At 37.3% G+C, this 15,952-nt stretch overlaps 1 protein-coding gene across 2 annotated transcripts in view; it reads right to left on the bottom strand.

Moving 5' to 3' along the window:
* PAPLA1 (Phosphatidic Acid Phospholipase A1) overlaps positions 1–15,952 on the bottom strand; it is a 44,214-nt gene continuing 28,262 nt past the window's right edge. For both annotated transcript variants that reach the window (XM_019051594.2, XM_072299512.1), the window contains exons 2-12: positions 13,928–14,164; positions 11,297–11,536; positions 9,703–10,001; positions 9,129–9,255; positions 8,062–8,252; positions 7,182–7,334; positions 6,577–6,727; positions 5,911–6,190; positions 4,547–4,914; positions 3,595–3,899; positions 1–2,966 (exon numbers count right to left, since the gene is read on the bottom strand). In XM_019051594.2, coding sequence (XP_018907139.2) covers positions 2,595–2,966; positions 3,595–3,899; positions 4,547–4,914; positions 5,911–6,190; positions 6,577–6,727; positions 7,182–7,334; positions 8,062–8,252; positions 9,129–9,255; positions 9,703–10,001; positions 11,297–11,536; positions 13,928–14,164 — 2,723 coding nt within the window. In that variant the 3' untranslated portion in view covers positions 1–2,594. The remainder of the gene's footprint in view (positions 2,967–3,594; positions 3,900–4,546; positions 4,915–5,910; positions 6,191–6,576; positions 6,728–7,181; positions 7,335–8,061; positions 8,253–9,128; positions 9,256–9,702; positions 10,002–11,296; positions 11,537–13,927; positions 14,165–15,952) is intronic.

Here is a 15,952-nt window from a genome sequence, read left to right as displayed (position 1 = left end):
TTTTGCAAAATGACTGAATTTTATATGTAATTATTCACAGTAATAACAAATTAAAATAAAAAAAAACGAATTTAAGGATGCATAAAATCTTTTATAAAAATAGTCTGTACAATCAAAAACAAATTTTAAAGATCTAAGATGCCAAGTAAAAACTGACTGGAAGCTGCACTGTCATTGATTATGAAATCATTGAAAATGATTATTGAAAATGAAATCATAGAGGTAACATTGAAAAATGTGGAGGAAAAAAATGTATGTTCGCTTGATGCTACACTGATCACAGGCCATGAATTCGTGTATGGTAGTACTCAGGACTGGCAGAATCAGACAGCAGTTAAACTTCCTAAAATTATTGAAAATTTCCTCGAAATAGAGCGAATCACAAAAAAAGACAAAAAGTACTGTGCATACTCCTTATATTGAGGAAAGATGAATGGGCTAGTACTGAGCAGAAAATAAACAAAACTAATGTGCTGCCCTGAAGACTAGGAATTAGAGAACAAGATTTTGTTAGGAGAGCAAAAAGCTTTAATATCCTCCATTAATGGAGCTCAAATGCCTGGCGCTGTTGTCATCATGTGCTAAAAATGAGAAGAGAAAGCTCTCTGTGTGTGTATTTTTGTCCATAGCATTGAGCACAGTGAATGAATATGCAAATTAAAATTTATTGCAATAAGCAATGTGTTGCTTTAATCTTTGTAACGGGTTGTATGAGCGCCACAGAACTTGACTTTCCGCTGTAGAGAAAAAGGTGAGTCAATCACAAAACGCAACTTTTAAAATCTAAAAATTATCAACATAAAATAAACAAAAAACGACTTGACTAACAGTGCAGTTATATGAGATAAAAGGGCTGTTTAAAGAGGTAGCTTTTGCATCTCCCATGCGTTAACAAAAATATAAAAATGCCAACTCCACATTGAGCAGCATAACACTCTCAAGTTTTCAAATGAATGAAGGTATTAAGAAACAAATTACTTGAAGATTTTATTTGTACCTTTAAAACAGCCCTTCTCATTATAAATTAAAACAATATCAACATTAACATTTATAAAAAATAATTGATAGAAAAACAGCATCATTAATTCATGATTTACAATACAAGAATAAAAATCTTGACTTTCTTACATAATATAAAATTGATACCTGCATAAAAAAGTCTTAAAATGGATAGATAAATAGTTTTAAAAAATCAGCAAATGACTGGACTTATTGCATAAAAAAATAAAGTTAATATCATAGGCACGATTGAAACCTCTTGTCTATTCCTCACTTTTTAGGCCAACCATGGGTTTGAAAGAAATCATTTGCAAAGAAGCAATTCATGACTTGAGTCTCTAAAAGTTCTCACAATGACTGATCTTTTTCAAATTTAAAATACAGTTTCATAATCAAAATTTTGAGGTTTGGATAAAGTCTTCGTCAGAAAACTTTGGTTTACACAATCAGTTGAGCAGTAACTTTTGATTATTGATTTTTCCATTAAAAATTCAAACCTTCAAGAGAGTTAACTGTAGAGATGTATAATCTACTTTGTTGACAGGTTTGAAAACACAGAATTTTTTAAATTAATGTGGCAGGTAACCAGTTTGTATGACAAGAGGCTCCGATGATTTAAAGATCACGATAAACAACATAAAAAACTATGGAAACAAAGAAACCTTTCAGAGTAATTTTCATACTTTAAACTTAAAACATACATAGATTAGACTGCTGTAAAATAAAAAAAAAAACAAAAAACATGCATATCATAAAAAAGAAAGAAAAAAATTGCAACTTTTCCAGGCAGGGATTGAATGATTCCGATTTGTGTAATTGTGCCTGACCCATTCTTGTTACAGAGTTGATGAAATTAAAATGCCTGGTAAATATGGTAGTTTTATACTTTTTAATGATAAATAAAAAAGGAAATAACTTTGTGAAAATGTATTAATCACACGCAAAATTACAGAGACACAGTGTCTTCGCATACTTAAGTAAAAAATTACAATTTGAATTTTAATTACAGTAGGTAGTTGAGATGCAATGAGGGCAACCTCAGGTGTCTTGATTGTTCTTCCTAAAATACTACTAAAATTGTTTGAGTTAGGTGTATAGGGTGCAACACAAGTCCCGTAACACCTCTATAACCTCTTGCCCCTTTTTAGGATGGTACTTTTAAAATTTTAGGAGGCTCCCAAAAGTCGTTTCATTTGACCTGGAGCACTTACGAAATTTCAAGTTGCTATCTCAAATAGTTCAAAAGTTACAGGGGTGATGCCCACCACTAGTGGTGCAGGATTTTTGAGTCACCCTATATTGAAAATTCATGGATGGATATTCCTATCACATACATCCAATCAGAGAGTTTTTCATGGAGAACAGCCAGGAAGCAATTTTGTACTTATATTCATTTTCTGTAAATAAAAATGTTTACATTTAGACTTCTTATGCACGAAGGTAATTTCATTGAGTTTCAATAATTGACCAAATTCAATACAAAGACGCATGACCTTAAGAATGTTGCACAGCTTATCTACTCCTCCGCAATGAAAACTTCTCAATTTTTAGTATCATCCTCTTCAGGGATTGATAAATATATATCTCTTTTCACATTAACTTTCACTAACTGGCCCCATGGTGGAAACATACCTTGGCACACCCTCACTATAAGACTGGGCTTCCGACATTGGAATGTCAAATGGTAGCATCTGCTGAGGGATTTGGTTATCTACGCAAACGCCCATGTGTGAGTAGATTTCCTTTAAAACCAGGAGCATAGTGTCTTCTGATTCCCAATAGCAAACATGACTACTCAGGGCAAAAAGGTATTCATTAAAGCTCTCCAAAGGAGCTTCTTGCAGAACATAGTCGATGCGACGGCCACCATTCAGTTGACCTACTCGCACAGATTCATCCAAATGGTCATCATCGTAGTGCATTGCACAAGAGGGTTCCTGCTCTTGAGTCAATTCCTCTTGAAGGGCCTGTTACGAAAAAAAAAAAAAAAAAAAAAACCATTGTAATTAAAACTCCTGATACAAAAACAACTCCTTTGTAAACTGATATCATGACCGAGCAGAGAGTCAAAATATGAAAGTCAACCTTCTTGTAAACGTAGTCTTTAGACTGTTGTGCTACTTGTTTCGGCATTCAGACAAAATTTCGGATTTTTTTTCTGACTGCCAAGAATTTATCTTTTTTACACCCCCAAAATACAATCTTTCATTGACAACTTTTTGCAAAGGTGATATTTTGTGTGCAGACTTTGTGTGTAAATTATCTAGATTTCGACTTCTCTATGGATTACTGGATGAAATATGTATCCTAACCCGCAAAACTGATCTTCCTCAATTCTGATTAAAAACCGACGGTCACTTTTCTTTAATTTTTTTTTATTTTATTTAGTGCTTTTTTGTGTGATTTAATCCCTCCTTCCCTCCCTGATAAACAATTTTCTTAAAAACTCAGATGATTCTTTTCTCCCGCTTCTCTCCTGAAATTACCACATAATTCTGAAAGCCCATTAGTTCATGGCAATTCAAACATTTTTCACTTGTATTAACCTCTTCACAAGCAGCAAAATTCTTAATGGCAAAAGGAATAGGAGGTTACCTTGGTCATTTGCTCCTCAATTGCTGCTTCATCAGGCCGTCCTCTGTAGCCGGCTAACTGGTACACAGTGTTGAGTACAGGTCGGACAGAGTCCATGAGAGTAGATTTTAGCGCTGCACCAACGTGAGCCATTGTATCACGCAGTTGTAAGTGCATTCGTTTCCGGCCTTTGTGGTGCGGAATGAGGACTGGATGACGTTTTTCCATTTCGGGAATGATTAAAGGTTCTATTCGGTAAGCCACTGGATCGTATGGATGGAAAATATTGAAGAAAGATGGGCACGTTGGAAATTTAAAGTCTGCACCTGTGAATGAAACAGACAATCGACATGATCAATTGAATTATTTGTCATGAATCTTAAACAAGGACTGTACAGTGTACAGAGCACAAGTGTTCCTACATCTGGGTGTCTACTGGTACCCTGTCATTAAAAATTTTTGCCATTTCCTTACTTCCTCTTTACCTTGCACACATCTGTGACGGTATTTGGATTGGTAAAGTGGAATGATGGAATGACAAAGGAATCAACCGAAAAAACAAGGAATCAAACCAGAAACTCGATGAATGGATTATGTTAGGAAATTGTATGCCCCAAAAGGCTACTTTTTAGAGTATATCACAAATATCTCGAATTTCCGTACCAGTTAACGGAGAATTTGTGCCTTTTCCGTACTTTTGTAATGGTTTTTCGAAATCCGTACTTTCGCAGTGTATCTGTACTCTTTCAGTACAGTAAACGTTTTTTCATTATTCTTTCATTTTTTTTACAACGTCAAAAGAGAGCATATTTAATATAAAACATAATAACTCATAGCTCTTTCCTGAAATTTCCTGCTTAGCTTGAAATGAGCTTCTACTTTGTGGTATGAGGACTTTCTCTTTTAACAAGATACTGATACTAATACTAAAAACTCGTTACAGACTAATTTACAAAGAAACATCCAGTCGTACCTAGCGATGCGATTCCTCGGATCGTGATGAACATCCCAATAGGCGCGCCAAAACCAAAGAAGTGAGCTGGTTGGAAAGACAATTGTGGATATTTGATATAAGGCTGCCCTGTTCCAGCACGACCGATGGTCACATAGCTTACATCATTGCTGAGTACAGCATCTTTACTGTTCAAACAACCCAGGCCGACTTTCCTACTGTCATGGCCGTTCTTGTGCTCTTCTGATGTTTCTGTTGAGCTGAGAGGGTGACCGACAGAGAGCTGGTTGCAGAGCATGTCAAACAAGATGAGGGATCCAAGACTGTGACCACCCACTGACACACCACCCCTGAAATGAGGGTTCCGCGAGCAGTAGAGACTGTACAACCTAAAATCATTGTGAAAAAATTGACATATAATAATTAAAAATTCTATTGAAAGTTTTAAATTAAAAATACCTCAGTAGCTGAGAGTCAAAATATCGTGACTGACAATAGTGGTGAAGTTTGGAGAAGAGTTAGGGTAGATTATTTTCCTCTATGATGAGAATTTCAGTTTTACATTGAACTTTAATAGACACTGGCAAAATCACCAACACTCTTAGGGCTGTTCTATCGGTTGTCGGTAAGCTACCGAAATAGTTCCGTTAAGAAACAGTTACGATAAGAGCGCTCATGCCGATAGCGATCAGAGTTTTCGGAGTTGACGAAAATAAGCTGTTGCCATTTGTACATCTATTTTATGCGCTGCCGCGCCAGGCAATCTGATAAACCGACACACGGGGCAACAATGCACTGAGTGCGAGCTCTCAAAAATCTGATAAGGCCGGCTGTTGTCGATATCATCGCCACTGTCGGTACTGCGCCAGTTTCAATAAGAGACGATATCGAAAGTGTTTCGGCAAGAATTCGTTTGAACACCCCTAAACACTCTGTCAAAACAAGTTGGATCAAAATTTGTTTGTTGTTAAACAATGCGGACTATTTAAGTTTACATTATCTTTCAAATTGAAATAAAGTACAACTGAATTGAATTCAAATCCTCTTCATTGAAGGATGTACGGACTGCAATAGGTAATTCATGAAATCCAACATAACAAGTGAGGTTTCAAAACAGACTTCAAACTTTCTACTTGTAAAATTTTCACAGATGATTTCCATACATTTTGAAATCCATGTGCAGGAATTTCTAGATTTTAAGTACAAAAATTTCCCAGGAGTACATTAAAATTAAAATGTAAAAAGAAGAGGAAATCACCCTAAGATGTGAAGTTGAAAATTTTAAAAATTTGGAACCTGAAAATTCAAAATAAAACAGCTGAAACATTGAGCTTAGCTGTTCTGGAAGATTAAATTATAGAAATTAAAGATTTTGTGGAGCTAACCGGTTGAGTTCGTTGCCGACAGCTTGAACTATTGTTTCGCAGTAGATTGGGCTTGTGTAGAAAAGAATATCAAGGAGAGTGTCGTTGGTGAAGTGGCGAAGTTTGGGTATGGACTGCAAAGTGATGGACTGGAGTTTTCTATCAATGCCTGTTTCTTGCGAGTGGAGCACATCATGCCAAGACACAGGCAGAACTTCAATTCGATTTACGATGCCTTGTTCGATTGCACCACGGAAATGCGATTGTGTTAGTTGAAGAGATATGTTTCGAAAATCGTCCACTGGAATAAAAAAATTAAATACATTTGTTTATAACAGGTAATGTAAAGTTCTTGTACACAAATTATACCAGGGTAAGTGCTTATTATTCATATCATTATGCAATTTAGTTTCATGATTAGTTTTCAAAATTGACATGAGTGGGTTTTCACGTTAGTCACATCAGAATGGTATAATTTCTTACACTGTAGATAAACTAACACAAGAAACATAAAGAAAAAATAATTTCTTTTAAAAAATATGTAGGCTATGAAGAAGAACTTTAGAGGTAGACTACAAAAAGCGTTTAATAAATAAGTGTTTCTTTTTTCTAAAATCCATTGAAATGGATCATTATTAAAATTCTAATTTGATTATAACTTGAATCATCTGATTGTGAGATGCTTACCGACTTCGATAACTGGCCTAAACTTGAGATCACAAAATGAACCAATGCCGTGCACAAGGAACAACAAATGGTCTACTTTTTCTGGTTCGCCTTCGGCTATGTTGAATTCATCTAAACCTCTTTTTACAATTTTAGGTTGTAGTTGAACAGGCTGAAATTACAGAGGGAAAAACCAGTTGAAGTGTTAAAAAGTGTCAGTGTGTGGAGAAAAAAGAAAAGAACAAACTAGACACTAATAGTTTCTATGAATACCATTTTTAAAAATTTAAAGAAGATAAAATACAAAAAATCTGACTGAAAGGAAATGTTGAAAATTTGAAGGGAATATTTTGAAATTAATTTGTCAAAGAACATGATCACTCCATTGGTATGGAAAGAATAAGATTTATTTTTTTTGTTGCCGTTCTGATCTTGCACATCACAATTCTTTAACCTAGGTACTTTTATCTCCAAATTAAAGAACACTCAAGATAAGAAGTACAGTTTTGTTGTGAGTTTTGAATTATCCTGTGGATTAAACCGTTATTTTCTGGGAAATGTAATCCAAACGTTATAAAAAGAAATACATTTAAAAGAAATTGAAAAATTAAACCAAAAGTACTTACTGTGTTGGAGTCCCATGTTGCCAAGTTTGAAAAGCTAATGTTCTTCGAGTGATGTACAATGGCTGTTGGGCTATGAATAACAATTTCATCCTCATTGGGAAGTGTAATTCTTCGGCTCCAAGAATTTGTGAGTACAGCCTGTTTATATTCTTCCTGTTCAGAAACAAAACAGGGATTAGAGAGAAAAAAACGTATACTTGCATATTTTTCCCTATTATGCACTTTTTAAAACTAGGGCTCGGTTCGTAGAACTTCCTCAGATAAGTAACTACTCTGCTTGTACACAAAAGCTACCACATGATGGGCACAATGCAACTCAAGAAGAGCATATCTTGGTCAGAATTATTGTCCTACACTTTAGTGGTGACAAATGCCCAGGGAATGCTATTTCTTTGGGTCAATTCGTCGGTTCTCTGACGTAAAGGCGTATCTCAATTTCCACGTGAGCCCTGTTCTCCGTATAACTCTATGCTTTACGGGGCTCATGTGGAAATCTAGATACGCCCTTACATCAGAGAACCGACGAATTGTGAAGCTAAAAAGCTGAAGAGAATGCTGTGGCAATGATAAAACTGAGAAGGACTCTATTTATTTCTTCCCTCTCTTTTCTCATGTTACAATAGATTCATGTCCTCTTGTATCACATGAATCATTACAATGATAAAGTATTAATGCTATATTGCAGTTAGAACACAGTTCCACCACTGCCAACTGTTGACACTCAACCACTTTGAATTTTATTTTGAGATTAAATTTTTTTTCTTTGCCCTTTAGACTGACTCTTCAGCTTCAATAGGATTCGTACATTTTTTTAGATTTAACCACAAAGGACTAAGTTAAAATGTTCATCTCAGGATAAGGAAATCAGATAGACTGTTACCTCCAATAAAGTGGCTATATTTTCTTCGTAAGGCATTTGTCTGGACTCAGTCGGGCCTTTCGAAAACCATGAGCATCGGCGGACCTCGGTTGGTTCTTCCTTCCAAAACACAGCTACCCTTTGACGTCTCAGTATTTCTACATCATATCTACCACCATCGGTTGGGACTTTGGTATCGACATTCAGTTCAGCTGAAAATTTGAGAGAACAGAAAGATGGAGATAATTATTAGGAAACACAGGAATTTATACTTAAAATCGTTAAGTTTTTACGCACGTAATGTTCAATTTTATTATTATTTTTTTAAATTCAGTTTCAAAAATGCTTACAAAATGAGGAAACAAACATTTGTTTTTAATTTCATACAAAGTTCAACAGAACCAACTTTTAAAGTCACGGAAAATTGGGCTCCATTTCAAATAGAAAAATAGTGTTTCAACAGACTAATTTCATGATGTTTCATAGAGAATCAACAACGTGGTTTGTCTCTCCCATGCCTGTTTACTTTTTAAAATTTCAATTCCTCAGGCTAGTTAGATGGATTGAGATTGATTATGCGTTGCTCTAATGATCCAATTCTCACTATTTTCTTTTTGTTTCCTTATCTTGTCTGTTCTTGCAGATTATTTATGTAAATACATGTGCAATAATGGTGGGAAATTTCAAAAATGAAAAATTTGTCATAAGCAGGAGCCATATGGCAGTTGTTTCATTACTTTCTTTACGTGATATCCATGATGGTTGGAGTCATGGGCTGACGTTGCTAATGATGTTAGAAGGATGTAGCAAATGAAAAATGTTCTATCTCATGCTCCAAATTTAGGTAGCATAAACCTTTCTTTGAACTAGTATATGCATTACTCACTAAATTTTACAAAGAATGTTTCTAGTATTGGGAAATTTGAGGAAAATGTAAATGCCGTGTAGTAATATTGATTAGGATTAAATGAATTGCAAACATTATTACTTTAAATTATACTCAATACTAGAGTGAAACTTTTCCAACATCATATCTTCCATTAATTTAATTAATGGATTGAGACATTTAATGGGTAATATTGACTTACAAGAGCATAATGCTGCTTCCAGAGCTGTTGAATCAGCCATGCTGAGTGGATACCATACAACCTTCCCTTCGATTTCTCTTTTAAAGAACCAGTGATGATAAACAGGTCTGTAAGTGGGATTGTTACTCTGTTAAAAATAAAAATACAAAAAATTAAAGAATGGTGAGACCAAAAAATAAACAAGTTGCAGAGGGACACATTCTAAAATTTAAAGATGTAAAAAAATGTTTTGAAACTTTATGATGCTGGTTTATGAATCAGCAAAAGTTCTATTCTTAAACATTCCATATTTTAAAGAGTAACTAATTTATTCTTTCCTTCTTTCTAAAAAAATCATCTTTCCTTCAGAGTTATTTCTATTTTTGACAATCATATTTAATTTAAAAAGCAAGATAGCATCCGAGAAAACGAGGCAGTTGACAATCCCTGCTGTGTACCTGATTAGGGAAGAATGCTTTCTTTTTATTCTTCTTGATTCTCCTTTCTGAGTAATTGCCTAAAAAAATGTCTCTTCTCATTCTTCCAAAGCTCTTCTAATTATAAAAAAAAACTTTAGACAAAGATAGGTTCTTACAGATGAATTGAAACCACTGGCATAACTGGAGTCAAATCCTGAGCTCAGTGTCGATGCCACTCCACCATCGACAGCATCGGGCGACATGATTGATGTTGAGGCAGGCGGAGATGGTGTGGAGTGTGGAGGTACAGAGTACTGTGACGTGTCCATCATGACAGGAGTTTGTGCGACAGGCATTGGCTGTTGTGGTATCGGATTTTGCAAGGGTGCTGTTATGTGTGGATTTGCCACTGTTGCTAGTCCAGGTACTTGAGCATAAGCGGTTCGATGGAGATTTCCCAATCGATAGTTGTTGCCTGAGAGACAAAAATAATTACAGAGTTACTCAGGTTGTTACGATATTGTCTGAATTAGATTAGGTATTATTATTATTTCCTATCACTATGATAAACTAACGATGGGACCATAATATTTACATCTTCATGCAGCACAGCATGGAAGAAAAAAAAAAAAAAAAAAAAAAAAAAAAATACAGAGCATGAAAAAAATTAATTTTTCTGAACAATGAATTCAATTTTGAACAGTTCTAGGTTATAGGTCTGTTTTTTACAAAAAGGTTGATCTGTAAGCACATTCAGCGCTTTTGTATGGGAGAAGAGCCTCTCTAAGCATTGAGAATCAAGAGCCTAAGGTGCCCCAAAAAAACTAGAAATCCTGCTCCTTTAGTGCAAATTTCAATTTTCACGCACAATTTTTACCGTGCGAGTGTGATTAGAACCAGAAATTATGCAAAGGAAACATCTCGGTTCTAGAACCAGAAATTATGCGAAGGAACTAATCTCGAATCTAGAAACTCGTAGAATTCGGAATTAAACTTCAGTTTTCAAAGTAAACAGTTCGGAGTTCGGGACCGTCTGGGGTAGGGATGGACGAATATCGAATTCGAATGCGAGTATTCGAATATTCGAAACTTTTCGAATGCGATTATTTGAGAGTTCGAATTTTGCGATTGCGAATAGTTCGGAAGCGAATATTCGAATATTTCCGATTATTGCCTCGATTTTTGATTTTTTATGAACCGTGAGAGATAAAATGACACTTTTGACACTTTGGAATGCGATTATTCGAATATTCGAATTTGCGGTTTCGAATACTTCGGAAGCGAATATTCGAATGTGATGCGATTATCTCGGTGCCGATAATTCGAATATCTAAATATTCGACCATCCCTAGGGCGGAAACGGAAACGACGCAGCTAACGTTTCCTTTCGCGCCATATCTACTGCGCACAGCCGGCGCGCAGCGAGAGGGAAGTCATATTGAAAGCGCGCGGAATTCAAAATGACGCTTGATCGTAACGAGAGCGTCTGTTGCCGAGTTTACACGCTGCAAATAGGGTCATTATGGACTACAAATTGCACTGCTGGCCGATCAAAGGGCTGGAAAAAGCATCGATGCTTTCGAGAAACTCAACAAAAGCCGTGTAGATGCTTCTATCGATGCCAATCAGAGTGACGTGCAAGTAGCTTCCTGGCTTACTCTCTTTTGACCCCTGCACAGCCAATCTTTTCAAAATTCACTGTCGGGCACAATGTGTTTCGCTGGGTATTTCCAATGGATAAAGAATGAAAAAATTAAGTTTAATACGCACCAGAAGCTGGACCCCTTGGGGGTGGCGCTGTGGGTGGGGCGGCGGGGAAGGAGGCACTAGTCGGGAGCGCTGAAGTTGGGTGAGGGGCAAACGATTGAGCATTCGAGACGGCAGATGGTACTGACTTGGAAGCCGTCAGGTTGGAGGCCAGTTTCAGGTTGTTGAAGTACCCGCTCAGGTCGTCGTCTGCACTGGACGCCGACTGGAAGACGGTTGGCCCTTGAGAAAGACCTGTGAAACCTAGGTTCCAAAAAAAGAGGTCAAGCAATTAAATTAAGAACATAGAGCTTTCTAATTTAGATGTGACGAACGTGTGACCAGAGTAACTGTCACATGTTGTGGTGCTGATTTCTCGATCTCCAATATAGTGATCAGGGCCAGATTTAGAGGAGCTAGAGGCGCCACAGTGGATCGAGTCAATAGGAGAAGTCGGACAAAATTTGGAAACTTTAAACACTCATAAAAGTAGGTCTAAAAGTGGTTCCATTGGTTTCCTCGGGAAAAATTCTTCTAGAAGCCCCCTTGAAATTTAAAGTACGAAGAAATAAACATCAAAATTTGCAGTTTTAGTCAATTTTGTGTCCAACCTACTAATTGACTCGATCCATTGTGGGGCGTCGCTAACCCCCGCAACAAAAGGGGTTGTCAAATTACGGGAACGAGAGGGTGGATTTTGAGATGAATGACTTGTAAAGTTTTGCTTTTCCATCTTACATACTTACATACTTGAAAATAGGAATGAAGCGAAAAAAAGATCACGTCACTCTCGAAAATTAGGGGCGCAAATTGCTGCTACTTCTTGCTGGGAGAATGGACCACTAGACAGGGTACGAATTTTAGCATTCTAATACATGTTTCTAAACCAAAATTTCACATAGAACACGATTCGCGCAACAAAAGTTACTGAAACCAACTCTTAGCGAACATATTAACGTTTTTATTTCACATCAGTTACGAGGAATTTGAACTGGCCGCTCACAAGAAACACAAAGCTCTACGTGAGTCAAATCGCGCACTACCACGGTTTCAACAAGCTTCTCAATCGAGTCATGTTCATTTCCCACCATGTGTTGATCAAACTTTAAGCAATTTGCTACAGCTGAGCCAAAGCTTCAAGATTGAGGTTGCCAGATTTTTATATCGCTGAGACGTTTGTGATAACGTTTAGCGCGCGATGTGAATCACGTAGAGCATTAAGTTTTCATGAGCGGGTGGTTTCAATTCACGCATCAAGAATCATTAAATATCTTCGTAAGGAGTTAATTTCGGTAATTTTCGTTGTGCGTATCGTGTTTCACGTAAAATTTTGGTCAGGAAACATATACGAGGGCTGTCCCAAAAGAAACCGGACTTTTGTCATAGAGGGCGAACCGAGCGTCGTAATGAAGTTTTCTTGGGTTTGTTTGAAAGCTGATAAGCTACTGAAGATGCTGCTTTTTACAGAATGCAAAAATTCGTCTTGGTAAGGAAACTACACGCTTTGGAATAAAGGAAAGTCAAACTCGAGTTGCGATTTTTGTCTTTATTTCAAGAAAAATTTGGATACAACTTTAAAAAAAAACCAGGTTTTAAGTTAAAAACTTCGTTGCTCTCTCATTCAAATGCTTAAAAATAAGGAAATTAACATTTTAAGCAGCTTACCAAGTCATCACATATCCCCTTCAAAATACTCGCCAGCTTTGTCGATGCATTTTTGCCACCGTTTCATCAATTGGAAGAAAGACTGTTGGAAATCCTCGGGTTTGAATGATCGCAATTCCTTCAAGGTGTTCTCTTGAATTTCCGGAATGGTTTGAAAACGTCGACCTTTCAAGGTAGATTTAAGTCGTGGAAATAAGAAAAAATCACACGGAGCCAGGTCAGGTGAATAAGGGGGATGAGGGAGGACACTCATGGCATTCTTTGCACAAAATTCGCGAATTTGGAGGGATGCTTGGGCAGGTGCATTATCGTGATGCAGTAACCAGGAATTGGCTACGTGTGATTTTTTCATATTTCCACGACTTAAATCTACCTTGAAAGGTCGACGTTTTCAAACCATTCCGGAAATTCAAAAGAACACCTTGAAGGAATTGCGATCATTCAAACCCGAGGATTTCCAACAGTCTCTCTTCCAATTGAAGAAACGGTGGCAAAAATGCATCGACAAAGCTGGCGAGTATTTTGAAGGGAATAGGTGATGACTTGGTAAGCTGCTGAAAATGTTAATTTTCTTATTTTTAAGCATTTGAATAAGAGAGAGCAACGAAGTTTTTAACTTAAAACCTGGGTTTTTTTAAGTTGTATCGAAATTTTTCTTGAAATAAAGACAAAAATCGCAACTCGAGTTTGACTCTCCTTTATTCCAAAGCGTGTAGTTTCCTTACCAAGACGAATTTTTGCATTCTGTAAAAAGCAGCATCTCCAGTAGCTTATCAGCTTTCAAACAAGCCCAAGAAAACTTCATTACGACGCTCGGTTCGCCTTCTGTGACAAAAGTCCGGTTTCTTTTGGGACAGCCCTCGTATCAGAATGCTGAAATTCGTACCTTGTCCAGTGGTCCATTGTAAAGTCGGGTCTGGTGGTAAATTTGGATGAAATTTAAAAACAGAAAGAAAAGAATAAATAAAATTGATTAGTATAGTTACTCACTGGCAGGATTGTAGAGGTTTGAGGGTGGATATCGCGGAGGTCCAGGGCTGGAAGAAGTCAGAGGTACTGAATAAGTGGGAGCGTCTGAGGGCTCAGGGTTCCGACGCGAGGTTGGGGGTGGAGGTAGATGAGGGTTCAAGGGAAGCTGAGACTGAACGGAGAAACTCCTGTGAGGATCTGTTTCCCCTGGACTGCTTGCACCCGAAAAGAGAGGATTACTGCTTGAAGCTGTTGAGCCTGAAATCAAAAGAAATTCACAAATATTATCATTTGAGATTCTGGGTTAGGGTTTTTGAGTCAAATGACAGAAGACAGTTAAATGATTTGCGAATAAATGTGAAAGGCCAAGAATGTTAAAAAAAACTTTTCCGCAGTCTATACAAGCCAATCGATAAAATGAATACAATTTTAAAATTGTATTCGTCTATCAAAATTTCATTAATTTATGAGTAAAATTTTAAAATTTTATTCAGTTTATGGTCAAAAGTGACCAACTTCAATTATCTAAATATTTTCGCGATTATTGACTGAGATTCTGCGCCCTCCAGAGATTGGCGCATCGTCTATCAACAATCACGAATGGATATCACGGTTGGTCACTGTTTCAGTGCCTGGATTCAGAAATGAAGCAAAATTAGTCTATTTTGCACTGAGTAGTAGGAGATGTGTTAAATTTCGTACCTCCACAATGGAGAGAGAGCTCAATCTTAGCAAATCGTCGCCCTCCTGACATAAAGGCGTAACCGCACTCCGCGACGAATCCTGTCGTCCATATAACTCAATGATTTCCATGGCTTATCTCAAATTGTAGTTACGCCTTTTTGTCAGCTGAGCGACGAAATATCCACTTGTTTTTTCGAATCTTTCAATGAAAGCAGGTCCTTCTTTTGATTGATTTTGTTCTTTATGATTCTGCTATTTTAGTGACGACATTGCCTCTTCCGGAGCTGATTCGCGGAGCGGAAGAGGGGCGGAGTCATATAAATTATCCACGCTCTATGAATACTTAAGATATCATTAAACCAAGTTCGGACAAATTGTTTCGTCAGAGACCAAACATTCTGGTTGGTGCGTGGAGTAATAAAGCGATACTCATTGTTAGCTCTGCACGATGCTATCGATGACGTTGTGCCGGGTGAATCAGTTGGGATTAACGTATGCAAAGTACACGCTGCGTCAGCGTAAGAACGTCATGAGGATGAGAAACCGCACCCTAAGCACAGTTGCCGAAAATTGGACCTATGTCGGTCAAAACTCAGCACTCAAAAGTAGCGTAACTTTAACTGGTTGACGATGGTATGGGAGCTCAATGGAGAAATCATTAATCATCATCATTAATATAAACTTCGAAGGATTCTGCCTTTTTCTATTTCACTCGAGGGGAAGTGTCCCCTCCCCGCCTCTCTTCCCCACCCGGTGACTGACGCTGCGCTGTGCTGAACGGTTCAGCCTGAACCTTTCCCCTATGTCTGACCGTTCCCCTTTCCTCTGTCAATCGAACCATGCCACCGCTTACGCATTGTCGCTCGCCCACCCAGGTACCAGGGTACATACCTAGCGGCCAGCGGTCAGTTGATGACAAATCTCGCTCATGCTCCCACGCAACGCATAGATTACGCCAGCAAATTATTTTCCGAATGATTAGAATTTCTTCGATAGTAATTTTCTTTATTTATTTGACTGTACTTTTTCTCTGCTTTACTGTGTTTTCCTTGGTTCTCTGCTGTGTTTTTCTTAAATCTCCTCGGTGTTTTTTTATCTTGCTCATGCTCACACGCAGCTGAGCTCAGATTACCCTAGTGGAGTCATTTTCTTTGTTATTTTTCTATATATTTTTCTCTGTTATACTGTGCTTTTCTTGAATCTCTTCTGCGTTTTTCTGTCTTTTCTTTTCCTTTCTGTTCTAATATTTCTTTTCCTATCCTTTGTTCTCTGAGGATATTTTTGATAAAATAAGCATGAATCCAGCTTCAATGATGACGTATTGCAGGACGTGTCGTCTGGCGACACAATAAATTCGCTGTT

This window comes from Bemisia tabaci, chromosome 4 (assembly GCF_918797505.1).
Source record: "Bemisia tabaci chromosome 4, PGI_BMITA_v3".
Classification (NCBI taxonomy): domain Eukaryota; kingdom Metazoa; phylum Arthropoda; class Insecta; order Hemiptera; family Aleyrodidae; genus Bemisia; species Bemisia tabaci.
This window is presented reverse-complemented; position numbering and strand designations above follow the sequence as displayed.